Raw genomic sequence first — 24,005 nt, 5'->3', positions numbered from 1 at the left:
TTATTTGTTATCATCAAAATCCATGTGTAAATATATAATTACACAAATCTTGAAACTTTGGGTTCAACATATTCGATTGTATGTTTCTTTTAGTAATTTTGTTTCATTGTCTGAATTTATTTTCTTTATCACAAGAGTCAATCCCTGTGGATTCGATCCTGTAAGATACTACAACCCCTATATACTTGCAGGTAAAACTGCACTAAATTTTTAGTTCATTAATTTGAGTCAAAGTTTAGCCGCAATAGAATATTTTATGTAAAGTATGTACAAATGCATGAATGAAAATCTATGTCAGTATATTTTGATTGTATGAAGTAATGCTTATTAAGTATGATTACTCAATATATTTCCCTTACCCTCCTAGTGATAAAATGAGGATGAAACGTCAAGACAGCCATGGTCCAAAGGAAGAGCGACATAAGCCTAAGTAGGTTTATTATTTGTAAAAGGACTTTTATTTTTACATTAATGATCCTGATGCAAAACTCTCTCTCATGTTATAAATTATATTTTAATTTTAAACTTAGGTTCCGTTTGGTAGATAGAAATTTTTATCTCAAATTCAAAATTCTCATCTCATCATTAGAACTTTCCCAAATCCCCATACAAAATATAATAAATAATTTAAATTTTTCTTAACTTTTTCAAATCTCAAAATAATAATAATATTAAAATATAATATTTTAATATTTTATCTTAAACTCAAAATTTTCATCTCACTTACCAAGCAGAACCTTAGACTCTTTTATATACTGGGAAGGAAAGTGAAAAAGTTTTAAAATGGTTAGTAATTCTCGTCTAACTTTCTAAAAATCATTTTCTAAAGTCACACCATAATGATGGGCATTACAACCACAATGACTGCAGAGAAGCCTCAATTTTTTATTAGTAAATCGGGGTCTTGATTGAACCAATTTCTATGCTTAAACATTAGAATTGGTTGTTATTTGAGCCGTTACCAAGGCAACAACATCATGATTAGGTACAGGAGCAGGCAAGATAGCACATTGTCTTCCAGCTTGCAAAAAAAAAAAAACACGAGTAGTGAGAGGTAAAGGATCCATGAGAAGGATCTGATCCCGAACAGTAGAGAAAGAATCATCGAGTCCAATCAAGAAATGCATGATATATTATTCATGATGACACTCAGTAAAGGCTTTAACAGCCCCACGTCAACAATTGGGACCACAGCCACAAGTAGGAACAAGATGATAAACCATCAATTCATCTCATAGGGTTTTGAGTTGAATAAAAAAAGAAGACGCAGAAAGACCACCTTGTTGCAAAGAACCAAGTACTTTCTACAATTAAAAAATGCAAGGGGCATTTCGCTGAGAAAATCAATCTTTGAGATCATTCCACAGATCCTTGGCCATATCAAGGAAAATACAAGCAGCATCGATTTCTTTGGATACGGAATTCAGCAACCACGATAGGATCAAGTCATTGCAACGCAACCAAGCTTCATGGAAAGCACCAGAGGGATCTTCAGATAACGCCAAAGAGCCATAGATAAAGGGAAGTTTATTCTTGGCCCGCGTACAGATCGACTTCATGTGTGATAATTGTCACTCGAGAGAACTTGAGTACCAAGTGTAAGACCAAGATTATTTCCATGATGAAGAAAATACGGTGTAGAAGAATCATCATTTGGATTAACAATGGATGGAGCAGAAGAAGAGGACGCCATTGTTGAAATAATCTGATACCATGTAAAACAGAGAAAGGGAAAGCAGAAACTACTTTAAGAAGACTTCAAGATTCGTGTATTCCTCTCCATGATTTCTGTACAATTGCATATGACTACCGAATGAATATATATATATAGTAGGTTTATTTACACACGTTGTATTACTACTGGTAGTTAATTACAAGTGAACTATGCTATCTCTAACATGATTTGATTTAGAGCTTCTAGCAGATTTGTTTAACCGCTATGCAAGGAGGTTTCCGATGTAATCAATAAAAATATTATGAGTACGAGATGTTTTTTTTTTTTTTTAAGATAAATAGCAATGTACATGGGGTTTAATTGCAAATTTAGTAAATTTACGTTTTCGCGGCCGGTTTCCAAATTGCCACCTCTGTTACTCAACTTGCAACTTCAGTTGATCTCCCTTAACGAACATATCTGCCACGTGGCATCTAGCACTCTATCCCCCTTTGAAATTCCCAATGGCTAAATATCTAAATTTTCGTAAGAAAAAATTAATTAAAACTAACTTTTCAATTTTAGCTTATAACGACTTTTACAATATATATCAGTTTCTCTACCCTTTTTATGTATTATTTAAATATTCTTAATTTTTTTTTTATTCATTTCAAATATTTTGTATACCTACCGTTAGATTTATAAAATTATAATATTGTCAAATCTTTTCAATTATCTCTCTATTGACAAAATGATATCAATAGCTCAATAAAAAATTAAAAAGAAAATAAAAGCGAAAACCTCGTTCAATCTATTTTTTTTTTATCTTTTTATCCTTTTGTCATGTCTTGCACAATTGTTAATATAAGTGTTTTTCTTTTTATAATGATAAAATATTCTAATAATATTGTGACATTTACGTGTTTTTATAAATAAAACTGTAAACGTGAGAAATATTAAAAAAAAAAAGATTAGGAAACGTAAAAAAAATAGAAAAGAAACATAGATGAATAATTCGTGTTAAATGTACGGAACCACTTTTGCTCATATGTATTTTACATTGATTTATATAATTTAATGGAAGCCTTATTTTGACATATTATTAGTTAAATAATGATAGCTTTACCACTATTTTACCACTATTTTACCACTTTTTTTATTTTTTTTTAAATTTTCTTTTACTTAATGATTTTTTTTTTTTAGTATAACAATGAATCTTTATTGAATAAACTAGAAACAAAGTTCAATCAATACAATATTTCTCACTAAGCACCGTATTTGTAATTTGCCTAGGACCATCCTCTATCCACACTCTTTCTTCTATACTAGACAAAGCTAGTTTTGCAAGTATATGTACTACTTTGTTAGCATCTTTGTACACAAATCTTGTAGACCAATCCGGCCTCCCTCTAAGTATTTCCTTTGCATCTTCTATGAACACACCATAGTCTGTTAGAACCTCCTCCCCACTGCTCAGATCCTTCAGGACAACCTGTGAATCCCCCTCCAGAATTACTTTGCTCAGCCCACTTTGCTCAGCCCCAGTTTTATACTCAACAGAGCAGCTCTTCTAGCTGCCATGGCTTCTGCAGCACAGGCCCCCGCTTGACTCTCAACACCCGAGCATAGACAAGCAAGAATTTCCCCTTGATCATCCCTCACAATAACCCCCAACCCAACTCTTCCATTTTTGGCATCAACTGCAGCGTCCTAGTTAACCTTAACCATTCCCACCTCAGGCTTTACCCATTTAACAGCCCCTCTTCTCACGGCTCTAGCACCCAAGCATCTTTGCTTAATCAAGTTTGCTTCCTTAAATTCTGACATAGCCAGTTTTGCAGCTTTGAGAACATTTTCGGGAGCATCAAACTTGTTTTCAAACACCAACAAATTCCTTCTCAACCATAACCTCCTCACGGTATAAGCCATTAGTTCCACATCCTCTATTCTTAATTTCTAAAACATAGAGGCCCATAATTCTGCAAATCCCCATTTCGCATTGCACCATTTCCTGACAGGACTTTCATCCATTGCCCATACATCCGAAGCTGCAGAACATCCCCATATCATGTGTACAGCTGTTTCCACCCTCCTCTCACAAATAGGACACATGTTAGAAGCAGATTTTCCTTAGTAGGTAATAGTTCTTGACCCACTCTCCACAAAAACAACTTCACAACACCTTGCACATTTAAGTTCCATATTTGCTTCCACATCTCCTCCACCTTATCTTTCCCTAAACCTTCCCCCCTTTTCCTCCTAATTCTTTCCTTCCCGAGAAAATATGCAGATTTGACAGAAAATCTGCCATTCTTTGCTGGCCCCCACACCATCTTATCTCCCACACCCAATCTACTAATTGGTAACTTACAAATCTGTTCTGCATCCATCTTGTTGAAAGATTCAGAAATTAAATCTCTCTTCCAACATCCATTCTCAACATCAATTAGCAAGCTCACCTTAGCATCATGTGGTAAAGAAGTTTGAGGAGATTGTACCTTGTATGAACTCGGGCATGGAAGCCATTTATGGTGCCATATACTAATTTTCCTTCCATTTCCAACCCTCCATAAAGTCCCCTCTTTGACAAGCTCAATGGCAGACCACAAGCTCCTCCATATGTATGAGGGATTATTTCCTAGCTTGGCATCATTCAAGTCAACCCCTCTAAAATATTTCTCCTTCATAATCTCGACAACCATCAAAGAAGGGGAGGTGAGCATTCTCCAGCATTGCTTGATTGAAACATTCAAGATCCCTAAAACCTAACCCCCCATCCCTTTTTGAGTCCCCCAATTTGTCCCAACTTCTCCATTGAATCTTGTTATCTTTTTCTTTATGCCCCCACCAAAATCTGGCCATGAGTGAAGAGATCTCTTTGCAAATTCTTCTAGGCAACATGAACACACTCATTGAGTATGTAGGAATAGCCTGGATAACTGCTTTCAACAAAATTTCTTTCCCTGCTTGCGATAGAAACAGGTTCTTCCAATTATTCAGCCTTGCACATACCCTTTCCTTTACTTCCCTGAAAGTGTTATACCTAGATCTACCTATCATGGCAGGTAGACCTAGATATTTCTCATAATTCCCACACACAGGGACCCCTGCTTCCCTTTGAATTTGTCTTCTCACTGCAGTAGGTGTATTTGAGCTGAAAAAGATAGTGGATTTCTGTAAATTGAGCATCTGTCCTGAGGCCTTCCCGTACATCTCCAACAGCCTATGAATCCTCTGCCATTCTGCCATAAGAGCTCTCCCAAAAATCACACAATCATCTACAAAAAGCCGGTGACTGACCCTTGTTCCACCTCTGGCCACTGCTACCCCCCTTATTCTCTTTGACCTTTCAGCCATATTAATTAAGGAACTAAGCCCTTCAGCACACAAAATGAACAAATAAGGGGAGATAGGATCCCCTTGTCTAATCCCATGAGTTGGCTTAAAAACTCTGTCCGCCTGACAATTCAACAAGATTGAATAAGAAACTGAATTCAAACACTTAAGCCCTATCCATCTCTCCCCAAACCCCAATCTCCTCATCATTTCTTCCAAAACTTCCATTCAATCCTATCGTATGCTTTAGCCATATCCAATTTGAGCGCCATACTCCCCACCCTTCCTTTTTGTCTTGTCTTCATCATATAGAGAGCCTCATAAGCGATCATGACATTATCTGTTATAAGCCTCCCAGGAATGAAGGCACTCTGGTTGCTGGAAATCAGAACTAGAAGCAACTTCTTCAGCCTGTTCGCCATCACTTTTGAGGCCATCTTGTAGACCACATTGCAAAGACTAATGTGTCTAAACTCACTAGCTTTCAATGGGTCTTTTACTTTTGGAATAAGAGCTATATACGTATGGTTAATGGTGCCATTTAATCCACCATTACTGTTCAAAAAATCCAGTATAGCCTTACTAACTTCATCTCTCACAATGTGCCAATATGCTTGGAAGAAACAAGCACCATACCCATCGGGTCCAGGAGACTTCAGAGGAGCCATTTGTTTTAATGCTACCTCAATTTCCCCTCTAGTAAACTCCTTTTCCAGCCCCTCATTCATGTCAATTGTAACCCTTGGCACCACATTGCTCAAACATTCATATATATCATCCAAATTTGGCCCCGATGACTCAAATAGCTGCTGAAAATGGCTTTGAAAAACCTGCTCAATTTCTTGCTGCTCAGTCATCATTCTTCCATCCATATTCAAAATACCCTTCACCCAATTTTTTCTTCTTTGGCTAGCACAAGAGTGAAAGAATTTTGTATTTTTATCCCCCCACTGGTACCAATTCCTTTTCGCCCTTTGCTTCCACTTCATATCTTCCTGCTCTAAAAGAAGTCTCAACTCTTTCTGCAACCTTTTAACCATCTCAACATTATGAGGGCCTTTATTATCTTGTTCCACTTTCAGCCTTTCTGCTTTTTCCTTAATAAGGATCTCTTCACTTTTCCCTTTTTGCCTGCTCCATACCACCAGCTCCCTCCTGCAATTATACAATTTGTTCTGGATACCCCTTAAGCAACCATGCCCACCAAGCCTTCTTGACCACACCCCTTTAATAATCTCTCCCCACTCTTCCTCCATAGCCCATTTAGCTTTGAATCTAAAGATTCTTTTGTCCCTCCTTCTTTCCGTGCACCCTTTTTCCATACTCAAAAGAAGAGCTTTATGATCTGATTGTGGAGTTGTTAACACCTCCACCTCATGATTTCTAAAAAAATCTGTCCATCTGCAATTAGCTACAGCTCTATCAAGCCTTTCCTTGGTAAAAGGATTATCTCCATGCCTATTGCTCCATGTAAATCTACACCCCTTCCATCCAAGATCAAAAACAGAATTTACTTCCAGAGCTTGTCTGAAATCATCCATCTGCCCTTCAGGCCGAGGCCTCCCTCCCCACTTTTCCCCTTGACAAACCACCTCATTGAAGGCACCTATCAAACACCATGCCATATGCTCTGAGGGTCTGAGCAATGACATCAAGCTCCATGTTTCCCTCCTCCTACTCATCTCAGGATGGCCATAGAACCCCGTCATTAACCACTTGATCTCCCCATCAATATAAGCACTAATATGGTGCTGTGAGAAATTTAGAATTTCAAGACTCACCTCCTTTCTCCATAACAGTGCCAAACCACCCTTACATCCCACTGACTCTACTACAAAACAGCCATCCCAACCCATCCTTTTTTTAATTCCTTCAAATTTTTTGGCTACAAGTTTAGTTTCCATTAGGAACACTACCTCGGGTCTCTTATTCTTCACCAAAAGGTGAAGAGCCTGAACTGTCCGGGGGTTCCCAAGCCCCCGACAGTTCCAATTTAGGATTTTCATGGTGATTGGCGGGGCTGAATCTCAGCCACCGACATTGTTAAGAAAACAGCCCCATCCTCCTCCTCCTCTGATTTTCTTCAATTCTTATACAATCCATCATCCCCCTTTATGTTTGAAACAGCACCAAATGAGCATTTGCAGGCACTCTTTTGGTTAACAACATCATGATCCTCTACACCTCTAGCCCTTCTCTTCCATCTACCCCTTGTCTCCCTCACTAGCACATCCCTCATAGCATCATTCAAACAGCTGTTACTCTCCACATGATCACTTATCTCACACTAATTTTCAACATTAACCTTGGTATCTTCCCCCTCCCTTCTCTCAACCTTTCCCTCAAACATCTTCTTAGCATTAACTAAGACCTCGACCCTATCCATTTTCCCCTTATCCAACTCCACACCATTAGCCCACCCCCCCCCCCCCCCTCCAATCATCATCCCATCCTTTCTCACCTCTTGAGATACACAATTCTCATCCTCTCCATCACCCTCAGACTCCCCCTTTCCCCTACAGCCGTCTAATCTAACCTCCCATCCCTCATTTTTTCTTCACCACTGTCATTTTCAATCTCACCCTCCCCTTCATCCCCATACCTACTTCCCCCACCACTACTCCCTTGTCTACCATTTAGATGGCGTCTCGGACTATAGGTTGCCCTAGGCCAAGAGCCATATTGCATCCCCATTCCCTTTCCACGCATTGACCCCTCCATCCATCCCTTACATCCTTCCACCCCATGACATATCACACCACACTTGAAACACAATTTCAGGAGTTTCTCATATTTCATTGGAATCCAGATCTTATTTCCCATCACCATTGCTATCCTTCCCCGTGCCACCTTCTTCTTTAAATCAATCTCAATTTTAACTCTAAGATATTTTCCCCAACTAATTCCGTTTTCCCCTACAACGACTTCTTTCACCATACCAATCGATGAACCAATCCTATTCCCAACCTCTGCCGTCATACAAGCCAGTGGCAAATTGAAAGACTGAATCCACAATTCTTAAAACCCAAACTCCATTGATTGAGGCGGTATAAATCCATCAAACAATTTCAGCACAAGTAAATGATTATCAAATAACCACGGCTTACCTTCCATCACTCTTACCTTATCCTTCTGATGTTCGAATGTGATGACAAATAGGTTGGAGTCGATCTCACGGAACACAAAGGATCCCTCCGTATGCCAAATCTTCTGCAGCGTAGCTTGGATTACAACCTTACTGATTCTCCTTTTAGAAATCAGCTTCCCTACTAAGCTTCGATCCCCTTCCTCGAGAGCCTTCACCAATTGTCCCGAATCCAAATCGATAGCCTCTGTTTCCTCCTCCGTCAGACTCAGTTTCTTCCACTGCTCTTTCAAATCTTCCATCGCCACTCTCCAGCCTGCATGCAAGCTATGAGAATCTCCTTCGCACCAACCGAGACTCAAGCTCCACCTTTGCGCTCTTCACAGAGGCCAAGAGGAGAGTTTTTTGTAACTCCCTAAAATTATAACATTCCAAATTTATTAAAACAATGCAAAGCATAAATCATGTCTCTTTTACTTAATGATTAAACAAGTAATAACTAACATTAAAATTATATAATTTTAAAATTTTTTCTTAATGGCTAAGGATGTTAAAAAAATACTTAAAAGAAAATGATAAAAAATTAAATATACTACAAGTGATAAAATAGTGGCCGTGAAAGAGTAGTAAGTATATCATTACCTTTATTAGTTATTTTACATAAAATTGCAAAATAGAGAAGTCATTGAGTGTGCCCTATGTTTAAGAATAAGTTATTTTAGATGATAGAGGGAATAGAATGGAACTCAACTTTAAAAGAATTTTCTTCTTTTTGAAGCATCAAGTATTTCATGAGATAAAATGCATATTATGAAAAACAAAAAGAGAGTTTGTGGAAGCTCTAACTAAAAAATTTCTCAAATCTCATTCTATTAAAATCATAAATGGAAACATTTGCCATTTCTCCCTAAGCCAAGTCTCATCTTCAAACCTCAGTTTAGACAGTTCTTTGGATAGTCATTCATTGAATCAAAAATAAGTCGAATACTCAATAAGAACTACTTCATACAATAAGCGTATAAAAACATAGGTTTTCAGCTATGCATGAACTTTCACAATCACATTCATCACATTCAATCACATTAATCAGTATGCATACATCTCCTTGATTTCCCAAGGCCTCAATCATACCATTTAGTTGTGCAGTCACATCAATCTCTTCTATGCTGGAACAATCTTTCCTCTTTTAACCTCATGGTCAGTACATACAATTAAGTCATGTGTATTAGGTTAGTGATCCTTGTGGTCATGTTCTTCCATAGCTAGTGGATATGAACCTAGCCTCGATAGTAGGCATCATTATGTGCATTGCCAATCTTGCTTTTTGGCATTGCAATCCACCCCTTATGATCATGGTACCATCTTCACTATCACGGTACTTTATAAACCATTTTTCTTCGAATGCAACGCCAGTCCTTGTAGTGAAACTTTAGAAAATAATTTTAGAAAATAAGATGGGAATTATTGAATCTTTAAAACTTTTTTCTTTCTTTCCAAGGATATAAAAGATTCCATGTTCAAAAATAAAACCTACTTTACAAATTGAAAGAGATTTTACAACATAAATCATTAAATTAAATTATACAGTCCGTCTCACAAAAATATTCTTTATTACATTACATAAACATGCCTAGGCCTTTGTCACATTTCCTTTGGGCCATGTCTGATCTGGCATTTCATCCTCATTTTGTTCCTAGGAGGGGGGCATACATTATAAAAAAAAAAAAAAAGAGTCAAATACTCAGTAGGCATTACTTCATACTATAAAAATATACTAACAGATGTTTTTATTCATGCATTTGACATTCATCTACATATTTTTCATAAAAAATTTATTTCCCTTGTAAACATTACAAGGTGTGGTTTTTCCATAAAAAGGAACTTATCATTCTTGCTAAAACATTTCCTACACCTGGTACATTCATTCATAAAGAAGCTAAACCATTCACACGTTTAGTTACTTTTATCACTTTTCCTCTAGCCGGTACACACTATTATAACCTTATGTTGGGGTTAGCAGTCTTTTGGACCCAGATTCCACCCATTGCTACAGGTTGGGAATCCCCTTTAGCCAACGGGTAGTACTAGGTGCACTACCAGTACCACTGACCCGGCATTGCAATCTGCCCAATCCATTGGTACCATTATTTATTCAATCATGACTATTATATAATTTCATACATTAAAGCATTCATTCCTTTTCTTTCCTTCCATTCATTCATTTCAATCCTTTGCTTTTCATTCATTTCATTAGTTCATTTCATTTCATAAACATTTTGAATACCACATTTTGAATATCACTTTTATGTGGGCAGGGAGGAGATCCTGTAGTGGCATATTTTGAATACCACAAACACCCTATCACGTCCATTGAGTGGAGTCCACATGAAGCCTTTACTTTGCCTGTTTCATCATCAGACAATTAGCCAACGTAAGTAATATGCATGATAGATTGGATTGGCGCATAAACTGAGAAGTGGTCAACCAAATATATATGTTGTAGTTTTATTATTCTTCTTTGCATAGAAGTTCATAGTCTTAAGTTAAATTTTTTTGGGTTTCATTTATTTATTTTTGATCTCTTGGCTTCATTGCATAGAATATGGGACCTTTCCTTAGAAAAGGATGACAAAAGGGAGGCAAAATTCAGAGCTAAAACAAAAGAGCAAGTAAATGCCCCTGAAGATCTACGGCCTCCACAGCTTCGGTTTATTCATTAGGTAACCCATCTAGATCCTCTTTTATCCAAACTTACCTCTTAGTGAGATGATGGATTTAGAAATTTCTCTATTGATTCAATGCGTTAACTCAACAATACTTTGACTTTAAACAGGGTCAGAGAGACTTCAAAGAAATACATTGGCATTCCTAGATTCTAGGAATGATGGTATCTATTGCAACAGATAGTTTTCACATCCTGATGCTTTCTAACATAGAAACTATCCTTCCCTCGGATGGTGCTTGAAACTCTCATAGGATATGATGCTATTCTACCTGCACCAAATTGCTATACATATATATGTTTCATAGCATCAACGGGATGGCATGCAGTAGTTGTATGTTTGCATGTGGCGTTGACCTGATGCATACATCTTGAATCCATTCAGAATCGGTGTCCTTTTTCTTTTCTTCTTTTTTTTCCTTTGAAAATGTTACCGAGCCCTTAACCCTCCCCAGTATTTTGTTAAAATTTGAAGTTGCTCTCAAAAGTTTTTGTGAAAAAGTGAGTTGCTTAAATTTTGTAAGGTCTTGCCGTGCCATTTAAAAAAATTATGAAAAATGGGATAAATTTGTTTTTCATTGACCGAAAATTAAGAATAGGAGTGTACAAAACATCAAATTTTTGGCACGAACCGAAACCCTACTTGACCCAACTCAAAATAATCTGACTAATATGACATAGGTCGAAAAGGAAAATGATAGTATGACTACCAAAATATGCCTATCAAACATTTTTTTATTATTTTTTTTCTTAGTAGTTAAGGAAGTGACTAGTAGTGAATTTATATATATTTTTTTATTTTTTTCTTATGTGTGGATTGTGGGCATGAAACTTCTCATAAGAACATCTCACTTTGAACCCATAACACTTTTGGGCCCTCTCACGGCCACTCTGATAGTTACATAATTGGCTAAACCTTTTCTTTTTGGTGCCCCATTCATCATCATTTGAGTATAACATGCCTCATCAAAAGGGCTAGCTTTTTGGAGCATGCTCATGCATCATTATCGAAATATTATATATACCATGCCTCATCAAAAATGTTAACTGACTGTTTATAATCATTATCAAAATTCTTATGCTCATGCACCATTTCAGTATACGATGCCTCATCAAAAATGGAGATAAAGGTAGCTGTTTTTTCCTATTTGAAAAAACATCAAAAATGGAACTGAACTGTCTTTTAGTAAACTGATTTAGTTAGCTATTTTTTGTGCAGATGGAGAACTATCCTTCAACAAGCCTGATGATAAAGGTAGCTACCTGCCCAAATTGTTCTATAGCTCTAGTTTAACCTATATATGCATGCCAACTTTTGGAGTTTGATGACAGAGAGTTTTTGGAGTTTGTTGACAGAGAGTTTTTGGGATCCCTTAGTCTTGGATGATATAAGAGAGGGGAAGACAAAGCTACTTTGGAGATGTTTGTAACCCGTTGTAATTTTTTAAACACTTTTGTCAGTTGAATGTAATGGGGATTTGTGAGATGTTTGTGAAATATTGAATATGTGGTGAATGTAATTGGGATTTGTGAGATCTTTTGAATGCACTGAATATGTGTTGAATGTAAAGGAAATGCTGGACATGTGCTAGCAAGCTTCTTGGACAATTTTTGGACAGACTTCTTGTACATGTGGTTGGGCTGTTGTTGGTTTCATGTAGTGAATACAGACTGCACAACAAATAAAATTAAAAACTCATAATTACATAAACTTGCATTAACATTCAGAATTCCATCCAAAACTATATATGTGATGACCCACTTTTATGTGTATTTTCACTGAGGGGTCGTTTTTAATTTAATTAATATAATGATGACCCGCTTTTACGTGTATTTTCATTGAAGGGTTGTTTTTAATTTAATTAATATAGTGGTTTATTTATTTTAAATTATTGCGTTTTAAATTGATTTTTTTTATTTATTTGATGTTGTGTTTTATTTATTTAGGTGTTTTACGGTTTTTAAAATCGTATTCGGCAGATCTGTTTTGGTTTCCGAAGAGAGGACTGGACCTCATTTCTTTTCCATCAACTTTTTTTTTCTCTTTTCTTTTTTTCTTCTTTCTCTTTTTTCTTCTTTTTCTTTCTTTTTTTTTCTCTCCTCCCCAGTTCTCTCTTCCGCGTAACACTCTCTCTCCTCTCCCTCACACCGTTCCATCCAGCCACCAAGTACCGCCGCTCGCTGGCGCCATGAGCTACACCACCACCACCAATTTCTTCCCCACCCTCTGGTGAACCACCCCACATCAAGCCACACAGCTTTTGCTCTAATCTGCCGCCGTTGCTCCACCTCCGGCCACCACCTCTTCACCACTTCATCACCGACTCCTTGCCGTCATAACCCACCCATTTCTGGCCTCATTCCATCATCGGAGCAGCTCCCACGAGCTAGCTTTCTGATTTGAGTATTTTGGTCTTCCTCCGCCGTTTTCACCTCCACCCACGGCCAAACTCCACTTCTTTTAGCTTCATAAACATCCTTAGACCATTTTCTATCAATTCCGAGCTTTGGTTTGTCCCTGTTCAAAAGTGAGTATTTTACAACCCACGGCCACAGTGAAATTTCACTGTTACGTTGCTTTTCTTCCACCGTTTGCAATGCCGGGAGCTTTCTAAAAATATCATATAACGCTGTAAGTATTTTTCAAACCTTACTTTTAGATTTAAATGTATTAGGCTTTTACAATATTTATTTATCTATTAGTTGGTTGATTCCGGACTGAGTCCGAGGAGTTCAGGGGTCGGATGGATTGATGACGGAGTTGCTTGATGTGTTGATTTGTGATTGGTTGGTTATTTGTGCCATGAGGCGTGCATTACATATTGCATACATGTGCATTTTATATTAAATTGAGAAAATCCCGTTTTATTGGCGTAAATAGATTTTGGGAGCCTGTGTCTCATAGCCCAAGCCGGGATGAGTTATTATCCCGGTGGAGCTCCTCTGGTTACTCGAGAGCGTAATATACTGAATGACATCCCCTGAGTTGTCGCTGGGCAACGACGGGAGCTGGGGCTAGAGGATGCTTGGCTACGAACGCGCCGGGCGCGGCACTGGGCATCGCTCGTTTAGGTGTCACACGTGTGGTCGTTACCTGCGGTGTGGCACTGGAGCCAGGGTGTGCGGATGACCCCTAAGGGAGGTCATGGTGCATACGGATTAATTGGTTAATGGTTTGAGTTTGATATGGGCCAAATGTGACTTTTGGCGTGATATTTGGAAAGGATATGTTTTTGGGCCAAATGGGATTTTTGGCGTGTGTGGAAAAATATGATGTTATGGGTTTTTAGATGTGGCATCCTTTCATGCATATTGTTTGAGTTTTATATATTTTTATCTAGTGGTGTTTGGATTTTACTTACCTGCGGCTCCATTTTTGGTTCCGTAGATTTTGGTGCAGGGTTCGAGGAAGAGGAGGAGGTTGAGCCCGAGGATGCGGCTCCGCCGGAGTTCTGAGTTAAAGTTGAAGTTTTCCTGTTTGGTTTAAAACTATATTTGTGTTTTGTAATATTTTTTTTTTGTATGTTTTGAACATCTTTATATTAAGCTAAGAAAAAATTCTGGTACTTAGTTATTGACTTTTCTATCCGCTACGTATTTCTCGTGCACATTCGTTGCTTATACACACAGTTGGCACACGTCGATAGGGTGGTGACCCGTGATGTCATCATCTGGACGTCTCGATTTTCCCGTGTCCTTGCGTGGGGATTTAGGGGCGTCACAGGTGGTATCAGAGCGGTTTGGCTCTGGGTAAAACCACATGTCCCGTAGATTGTACCAGAATGTTTTTAAAGTTGTGTTTTAAAAATTATGTTAAGTAAAGTTGCTATTTGATTTGTTTTATTTGTTTTTTTGTTTGAACTTGTTTGCTTGTTTTTATTTATTTAGTTATGTTATTGCATGCTGGTTTCTTTTGTTTCTTGCTATGTGGTGTGGGTTTTGGTTTTTGGTTTTATGTTGGTTTTATTTGTTTTCTTAAAGGGGGTCAAAGGTTGTGTTGTGGCAGGAAAAATGGTGAGACCAAGGAAATCTACTCAGGAGCCACGGGACGATACATCAAGAGATGACTCCATAGTCCAAGCGATACGGCAGATGACGAAGTTTATGCAGCAGAATTTTAGGCCACAGCAGACAGGGCCCTGGCCACAACAAGGAGGACCTTGGCCACAACAAGGGGGTCCCTGGCTACAACAAGAAGGGCCTTGTCCACAACAAGGAGGGCTTTGGCCACAACCAGGAGGTCCTTGCCCACATCAGGGAGGGCCTTGGCTTTACCCAGGAGGGCCTAATAGCATGGTGCAAGCCGGATGCACCTATGAGCGCTTTCTGGCACATAGGACTCCACACCTCACTGGAGAAGAGGATCCACTTCAAGCTGGAAAGTGGATCAAGGACTTGGAAAGAACTTTTAAAGTGTGTGGTTGCACCGAGGCGCAACAAGTACTCTACGCTAGCTATTTGTTGCAAGGCACCGCTTCTGATTGGTGGGATACCAAGAGGGTAATGCTGGAATCAGAATTGGGATCTTTCGCCGCTGTGACCTGGCAGCGCTTCAAGAAAGAGTTTAATGATCTCTTCTTTCCCGCTTCTATAAGGAAGTAAAAGGCAAGAGAGTTCTCAAATTTGGTCCAAGGGAGCACGACAGTGGAACAGTACACCCAAAAATTTATAGAACTTGGGCGATTTGCTCCCCATTTCATCGCCACAAAGGAAATGTGAGCTGAGCATTTCCAGGAGGGACTACGCCCTGATATACGCCGTATGGTGGTCAGTCATCGGATATCCACTTTTCAGGACTTAGTGGATGTGGCCACCCTTATAAAGTGAGAGAATAATCTGAGTATAGACTCCCCTTCAGAACATAAGAGGCGGAATTTTTATGGTGAAGGAAGTAGTTTGGGTTCGCCTCAGAAATTTATTCAACGAACTGGAACTCGACCGCAAGCGTCTTCAGGTGTTCGTATGGGAGGATGGGTGCCAATTTGTGGAGTTTGTAATAGAGCTCATGAGGGCGAGTGTCGGCTGAGTGGTGGACCCCAGTGTTACCGATGCGGCCAAGTGGGACATATTGCTCGTGAGTGCTCCGTCAGAGTTCAAGGAAGCCGTGGAGGTAGACGCGGTGGAGGACAAATCCAAGACAAGCAGTTCAAGCCCGGGTTTATGCTGTCACACCCGGAGATGTGGATGATGAGGCGCCAACAACCCATGATACTGGAGTAATTACAGGTATGGATTTAATTTAATTTTATGTTGGATTCGATTTTTGGTGAGCTTTGATTTCTTTGTGTTTTTGGATTTCATGGGTTTATGTATTTGGTTCAGGGAGAGTCTGTTTATATGAGTTTTATGCTTGCACTTTTTTTGATTCAGGTGCTTCACAGTCATTTGTATCTTCCACTTTTGCTCGGGTGTGTAATTTGGTCACGGAACCTTTGCCGAAGTCATTGGTAGTGGCTCTACCTAATGGTGAAATGGTGTGGTGTTCCAAGGTTGCTTTGGGATGCCCGTTAAATTTTGATGGAAGGTTCTTGGATGCTGATTTGGTGGTATTTAAGCTATTGGGTTTTGATATCATTCTCGGGATGGATTGGCTATACCGATATTCTGTGAGTATTAATTGCAAAAGTTGGGTAATTAGCTTTCAACTTCCAAATGGTGACTGTCTGGAATTTACAGGAAGTAAGTTGAAAGAAAAACCGGTAATTATATCGACAATTCAAGCAAGAAGAGAGATTGCATGGGGAGCGGAATCCTTCTTAGTTCAGATGGTATCTACGCTGTCTGAGAAGAAGTCTTTGGTAGACATTCCAGTTGTGGAATAATTCCCCGATGTGTTTGTGGATGACTTGCCTGGGCTACCTCCTGTTCGAGAAATGGAGTTTGTTATAGACTTGGAACCTGGAGCAACTCTTGTACATAAAGCTCCTTACCGCATGGCACCGGCTGAATTAAAAGAGTTAAAGACTCAGTTGCAAGAGCTAGTAGATAAAGGGTTCATTCAGCCTAGTACTTCGTCGTGGGGTGCGCCAATTCTTTTTGTTAAAAAGAAAGATGGAACCCTTCGTATATGCATTGATTATTGGGAATTAAATAATGTGACCATCAAGAATAAATATCCTCTCCCTCGGATTGATGATTTGTTTGATCAGTTTCAAGGAGCAGCTGTGTTCTCGAAGATAGATTTGAGGTCGGGATACTACCAATTGAGGATCAGAGACAAGGATGTGCCCAAAACTGCGTTCAGGTCGAGATATGGGCATTATAAATTTAACGTGATGCCGTTTGGATTAGCCAATGCCCCTGCTGCTTTCATGGATTTAATGAATCGAGTATTTCAATCTTATCTGGATTCCTTTGTGGTAGTATTCATTGATGATATTCTGACTTATTCCCGAGATGTTGAAGAGCATGTGTATCATCTTTGTTTAGTTCTTGGAAAATTGAGAGAACACCAGTTATATGCCAAGCTCAGCAAGTGTGAATTCTGGTTGGAGGAAGTCAGATTTCTTGGGCATGTGATTTCCCGATACGGAGTGGCTGTTGATCCTAGTAAGGTGGAAGCCATTTTGTCATGATAGCGTTCGACTACAGTGCGCGAGATCCGGAGTTTCTTGGGACTTGCCGGATATTACCGAAGATTCGTGGAGGGTTTTGCTCACCTATCCAGACCTCTCATAGCTTTGACTCGGAAGAATGCGGAATTTGTTTGGTCAGATAAGTGTGAGAGAAGCTTCTAAGAATTAAAGAACAGGTTGACGACAGCACCAGTGTTAGCGCTCCCAGAGCCACATAAGCCATTCGTAGTCTTCAGCGATGCATCTAAATTCGGATTGGGTTGTGTCCTTATGAAGGAAGGACAGGTTGTTGCTTATGCATCTCGTCAGCTAAAGGACCATGAGAAGAATTATCCGACGCACAATTTGGAATTGGCTGCGATTATTTTTGCTCTCAAGATCTGGCGACACTTTTTGTATGGGGAAGCTTGTGAAGTATACACCGATCACAAGAGCTTGAAGCACTTGTTTTCTTAGAAAAATATGAACATGAGGCAGAGACGATGGTTGGAGTTAATCAGTGACTACCAGTGTGAGATCAAGTATCATCCGGGGAAGGCAAATATAGTTGCTGATGCCTTGAGCCGAAAATCGCACTTGGAATATGAAGCTAAGCCGTCAGAATTGGATTCTTTGCTTTGTAGGATGAAAAGGCTCCTTATTGAAAGTTCACAGCAAGAAGAGATTTTATCTTCAGTTCTTGATATTCGGGTAACTGATTTTGAAGAATTGAAGACTCTTCAAAGGAAGGATCCGAAGCTGCTGGATATCAGAAAATCTCGAGGGCCGTTGCACTATAGCCTGGATAAAGATGGAATTCTTCGGTTCCGAGATCGTAGGATGGTCCCCAAAGATTCAGAATTCAAAGAGCGGATCGTGGCAGAAGCTCATGCGGCCCCTTATTCATTTCATCCCGGCAGTACGAAGATGTATCGAGACTTGAAGAAAAATTATTGGTGAGATGGAATGAAGAGGGATATTGCTTTGTATGTTGAGAAATGCCACACATACCGTCAAGTTAAGGCCGAGCATCAAAGACCCGCTAGTACGCTCCAACCCCTCCCTATTCCTGAGTGGAAGTGGGATGATATCGCGATGGATTTTGTAGTGGGCTTGCCGAGAACGCCAAGTGGGAAAAATTCTGTTTGGGTGATTGTTGACCGGTTAACGAAGAGTGCTCATTTCTTGCCTGTTAATAACACCGATTCCTTGGGTAAGTTGACCCGCTTGTACATCAAAGAGATAATGCGGAGGCACGGCATACCGAAGAGTATAGTGTCGGATCAAGTCTCAAGGTTCACGACTTAGTTCTGGAAGAGTTTGCAGGCAACATTGGGTACTAAGTTGAAGTTCAGTACTGCATATCACCCGCAAACAGACGGCCAATTAGAGCGCACCATTCAGACCCTTGAAGATATGTTGCAAGCATGTGTCATGGAATTTCAAGGGAGTTGAGAAAACCATTTGCCGCTCATAGAGTTTGCATATAATAATAGCTTCCATGCGACCATTCAGATGGCTCCCTATGAAACTCTTTACGGGAGGAAATGCAGATCGCCCTTGTGTTGGGATGAAGTCGGGGAGAGTAAGATTATTGGACCCGAAATAATTCAAGAGATGCAAAACTAAGTTCGGATCATCAGGGATAAAATGGCGGCAACTTAGAGTCGCCAAAAAAGCTGCGATGATACCAGGAGGAGAGAGTTATCTTTTGAAGAAGGTGATTGGGTTTATCTCAAAGTCTCTCCCATGAGAGGAGTTAAGCATTTTGGTAAGAAGAGGAAACTGGATCCAAGGTATGTCGGCCCTTTTCAGATTTTGGAGAAGGTAGGGTCCGTCGCCTATAGAGTTGCTTTGCTAGAAAATTTTGGGGATATTTATGATGTCTTCCACGTATCGTCCTTGAAGAAGAGCTTTTGACAACAAGAGCCACACTTCGTCGACCCAAAGAGTATTCAGTTGCAACCGGACCTTACTTATGAGGTTGTTCTGTCGCAGATCATGGATTGGAAGGAGCAACAGTTGAGGTCCAAGACGATACCTTTGGTTACGGTGGCATGGGGAGATCCGTTAGCTCAAGACTTCTCTTGGGAGCGAGTAGTGGATATGAGGGAGCAATACCAATACTTGTTTGAGTAATGACGGTACGTTTCTTAATCTTGGTCACAGGTGGTTTATGTGATATTATATGGCTTGATGTTATCTTGGTGTTTGATCTTGCAAATTTCGAGGACGAAATTTGTTTTTAAGGGGCGGAGGATGTGATGACCCGCTTTTACGTGTATTTTCACTGAAGAGTTGTTTTTAATTTAATTAATATAGTGGTTTATTTATTTTAAATTATTGCATTTTAAATTGATTTTTTTGATTTATTTGATGTTGTGTTTTATTTATTTAGTTGTTTTACGGTTTTTGAAATCGTGTTCGGCGGATCTGTTTTGGTTTCCGGAGTGAGGACTGGGCCTCATTTCTTTTCCATCATCTTTTCTTTTTCTCTTTTTTTTTTCTCTTTTCTTTTTCTCTTCTTTCTCTTTTTTCTTATTTTTCTTTCTTTTTTTCTTTCTTTTCTCTCCTCCTCGGTTCTCTCTTCCGCGCGACACACTCTCTCCTCTCCCTCACACCGTTCTGTCCAGCCACCTAGTACCGCCATGAGCCACACCACCACCACCAATTTCTTCCCCTCCCTCCAGTGAACCACCCCAAAAATTTCCACTGCCAACGGAGCCACTGTTTAGCCGGAAAACCACCATCAAGCCACACGGTTTTTACTCCGATCTGCCGCCGTCGCTCCACCTCCAGCCACCACCTCTTCACCACTTCATCACCAACTCCTTGCCGTCCTAACCCACCCATTTCCGGCCTCATTCCGTCACCGGGGCAACTCCCACGAGCTAGCTTTCTGATTTGGATATTTTGGCCTTCCTCCTCTGTTTTGCCGCCACCCATGGCCAAACTCCACTTCCCTTAGCTTCATAAACATCCTTAGACCATTCCCTATCAATCCCGAGCTTTGGTTTGTCCCCATTCAAAAGTGGGTATTTTACAACCCATGGCCACAGTGAAATTTCACTGTTACGTTGCTTTTCCTCCGCCATTTGCAACGCCGCAAGCTTTCTAAAAATACCATATAGCGCTGTAAGTATTTTTCAAACCCTACTTTTAGATTTAAATGTATTAGACTCTTACAATATTTATTTATCTACTGGTTGGTTGATTCCGGACTGAGTCTGAGGAGTTCAGGGGTTGGATGGATTGAGGATGGAGTTGCTTGATGTGTTGATTTGTGATTGGTTGGTTATTTGTGTCAGGAGGCATGCGTTACATATTGCATACACATGCATTTTATATTAAATTGAGAAAATCCTGTTTTATTGGCGTAAATGGATTTTAGGAGCGTGTGTCTCACGAGCCAAAGCCATGATGGGTTATTATCCCAGTGCAGCTCCTCTAGTCACTCGGGAGCTTAATATACTGAGTGACGTCCCCTGAGTTGTCACTGGGCGACAACGGGAGCTGGGGCTAGAGGATGCTTGGCTACGAACGCGCCGGGCGCAGAACTGGGCATCGCTCTATGCACCGACTCCGTGGTCCTTCGCTGGCGAGGGATAGAGGATGCTTGGCTACAAACGCGCGGGGCACGGAACTGGGCATCGCTCATTTAGGTATCACACGTGTGGTCGTTACCTACGGTGTGGCACTGGAGTCAGGGTATGCAGATGACCCCTAGGGGAGGTCATGGTGCATACGGATTAATTGGTTAATGGTTTGAGTTTGATATGGGCCAAATGTGACTTTTGGCGTGATATTTGGAAAGGATATGTTTTTGGGTCAAATGGGATTTTTGGCATGTGTGGAAAAATATGATTTTATGGGTTTTGAGATGTGGCATCCTTTCATGCATATTGCTTAAATTTTATATGTTTTTATCTAGTGGTGTTTGGATTTTACTTACCTGCGACACCATTTTTGATTCTATAGATTTTGGTACAGGGTTCGAAGAAGAGGAGGAGGCTGAGCCCGAGGATGCGGCTCCGCCGGAGTTCTGAGTTAAAGTTGAAGTTTTGTTGTTTGGTTTAAAACTATATTTATGTTTTGTAATATTTTATTTTGTATGTTTTGAACAACTTTGTATTAAGCTAAGAAAAAATTCTAGTACTTAGTTATTGACTTTGCTATCCGCTGCGTATTTCTCATGCACATTCGTTGCTTATACACACAGTTGGCACACGTCGATAGGGTGGTGACCCTTGATGTCATCATCCGTACATCTCGATTTTCCCATGTCCGTGCATGGGGATTTGGGGGCGTCACAATAGAAACAGTCAGTTAACATTCACTCTTCAAAACACTCTTCAATCCATTCAAAACTCATAATCTTATGCGCAATTCCCTGTCACAACAAAATAAAGATGGGTTAAATTGACTTTGCGATTAAGAGAGGTTAAAATAACTTTCCATAACATAATAAAAGACCAAAAAAATAACAAATACTAGAGAAAATTATATTTGTGACTAAGAATCCAAACCCAAGGATACATTGTTAGAAGTTGGCCCAAGATTCCTACATAAAACACAAAAAATAATAAATTCTTCTCATAAATTTTTTTCCCACAATTATAGAAATACTACTTTACCTCACTATTGGACAGTTGTTCCTAGCACGTCCTTCATTCTTGCAATTGCTACAATATCTTTTCTTTATTGCTTGCATTTCTTTTGGGTTCTTTGCTCTCAAAGTCTTTAGTCATCCTTTTGTTGGCACTCGTGGAGGATCTAGGATAGTTTGTGAAAAGTTTGACACAACTTGACTTTTTAACATATGAGAATCATTGGTTGACTCCCCTCTACATGGGAAATTTTTTTCCTAAATATCTACATGATCCTCCGTCAAAAGCAACTCTTTGTGAACCTTCTCTAATGCAAGAGACAAATGGTTGAGTTTTTCTAATGACTGCGACCCAAGTTCTGCAATATCATAAAATTGTATCATCAACCTGCTTTTTCTCAAAGTAGGATCATACTGTGTAGGACTTTCCCTTCATTACATGGAATGTCAGGAATAGGTTGACTCTTAGCATTAATAGTCCATCTTTCTAGAAAATACTGCAGTAACAATCTATCTAACTTCGATTTCTTGCAAAGTATACAAAGGATATGCCTACAAAGAAATCTCATGAACTCAAACATATGGCATGTACATGTTGGAATATCTTCACCACTCTCTAATGTCACATAATAAAGTGGTGTTTCATTGCCATGAGGTGACACAACATATGTCTTGCTTTCACCATTTTTGAAAAATTTTGTTGATTTGTACCACTGACTATTGAAAAGCTCGTTTTGAAAGATCATGAAAGACTTTCATGTTTAAACTATGGCCGGCTCCTCTTCAATTTTATGACATGTTGTTAGAATCGCCTCAGTAGATTTTGTCTGCACATTCTTCTCTTTCGCTTTAAAATAACGTGCATCTATAGCTTTCTCATATTGATGCACAAAGTTGCTAACCATAGTGTTTGAACGAACATAATCCTTGAAAACTTGTTCATGCTTTCTCTCCTTTGAGTCATTGACATACCAACACAAAATGCAAGAAATATGGCATTTTCCCAAATGGGAAATTCATGGCAAAAAGCAGAATTTTTGTGGGAAAAACCATTTTCCCACAAAATCTTACCGTGGGAAGCTCGTGGCGTAAAGCTCGCAGCAAAAAGTATTATAGCCCACAAAAGGTTTAATTCGTGGGCAATACATATGTTTACCCATGACATCTCGTGGCAAGAGCCGATGAAACTCATCGCAAAAGCACGTCCATTTTTGGTAATTTAGGAATAGGAGAAATTACCATGAGAGGTATTGGTGAGTATTAGTATTACCCACTACAACATTTGTGGGGAAAAACTTCTACTGGCAAAAAAAATGTATTTGCCGTGAGTTGTCTTCGCGGCAAATGCTAAAAGAATTCAGAAAAAAAAAATTGTAAAAGCAAAAACAGATGGAACTGGGCCAAAAATAATCATAAATAATTGTCTAATATAAACTAAAAAATTATATACAAACCAATGCAACCATGAAATGCAATAAATCACCATCTATTAAAATTCAATACACAACAATGAAATGCAATAAAACCACTTCCAACAAAGTCTATCCCGCTGTTAATATCAATCTACAAATGTTTTTTCAAGCTTCATACACACCAACAATAATCCCAACCAACATATCACTTCAATATTTAGTACTAATTCACATCATTCCACTTCACACTCCCATAAATATAATTTAAAATCTTGTATTGTAAGCCATATCAACATGCTTGCTGCCCATGTAATCCAATCCAACAAAAATGTAGATATTTTATTCAAATAACACTTGAGTTCATGCCTCTACTCTGGAATTCCTTGTCAATCTTTACAAACTCAAGCAACCAATGCACGCAGCAAAGCTTGAAGCCACTCCACTCGACCAAGTCCACGGGGCATTGCACCCAACACATGATTCAACAAATGCTCCCGTATAAAAATGGTTGAGGTTTGCTTTCCAAAACACACCAAATGCCATTAAAACCCAAATAAATTGAGAAAAAAAAAATTGATAGGTAAGAGAAAATTCAATCTCTTGGAGCCATAATTCAATCTACAGTCATCTTGGGTA

General features: G+C 39.3%; 1 protein-coding gene across 1 annotated transcript; it reads right to left on the bottom strand.

The window, feature by feature from the left end:
- Positions 1 to 4,321: 4,321 nt before the first annotated feature.
- Positions 4,322 to 5,011, bottom strand: LOC122315347. The gene has a single exon (XM_043131248.1). It carries the CDS (start codon positions 5,009 to 5,011, stop codon positions 4,322 to 4,324), a length of 690 nt encoding a protein of 229 aa, XP_042987182.1.
- Positions 5,012 to 24,005: the final 18,994 nt, after the last annotated feature.

This window comes from Carya illinoinensis, chromosome 1, assembly GCF_018687715.1.
Source record: "Carya illinoinensis cultivar Pawnee chromosome 1, C.illinoinensisPawnee_v1, whole genome shotgun sequence".
Taxonomy (NCBI): Eukaryota; Viridiplantae; Streptophyta; class Magnoliopsida; order Fagales; family Juglandaceae; genus Carya; species Carya illinoinensis.
This window is presented reverse-complemented; position numbering and strand designations above follow the sequence as displayed.

Excerpts from the sequence above, each read along its gene's own strand:
- LOC122315347 (XM_043131248.1), bottom strand. The coding sequence starts at position 5,011 with ATGGCTGAAAGGTCAAAGAGAATAAGGGGGGTAGCAGTGGCCAGAGGT.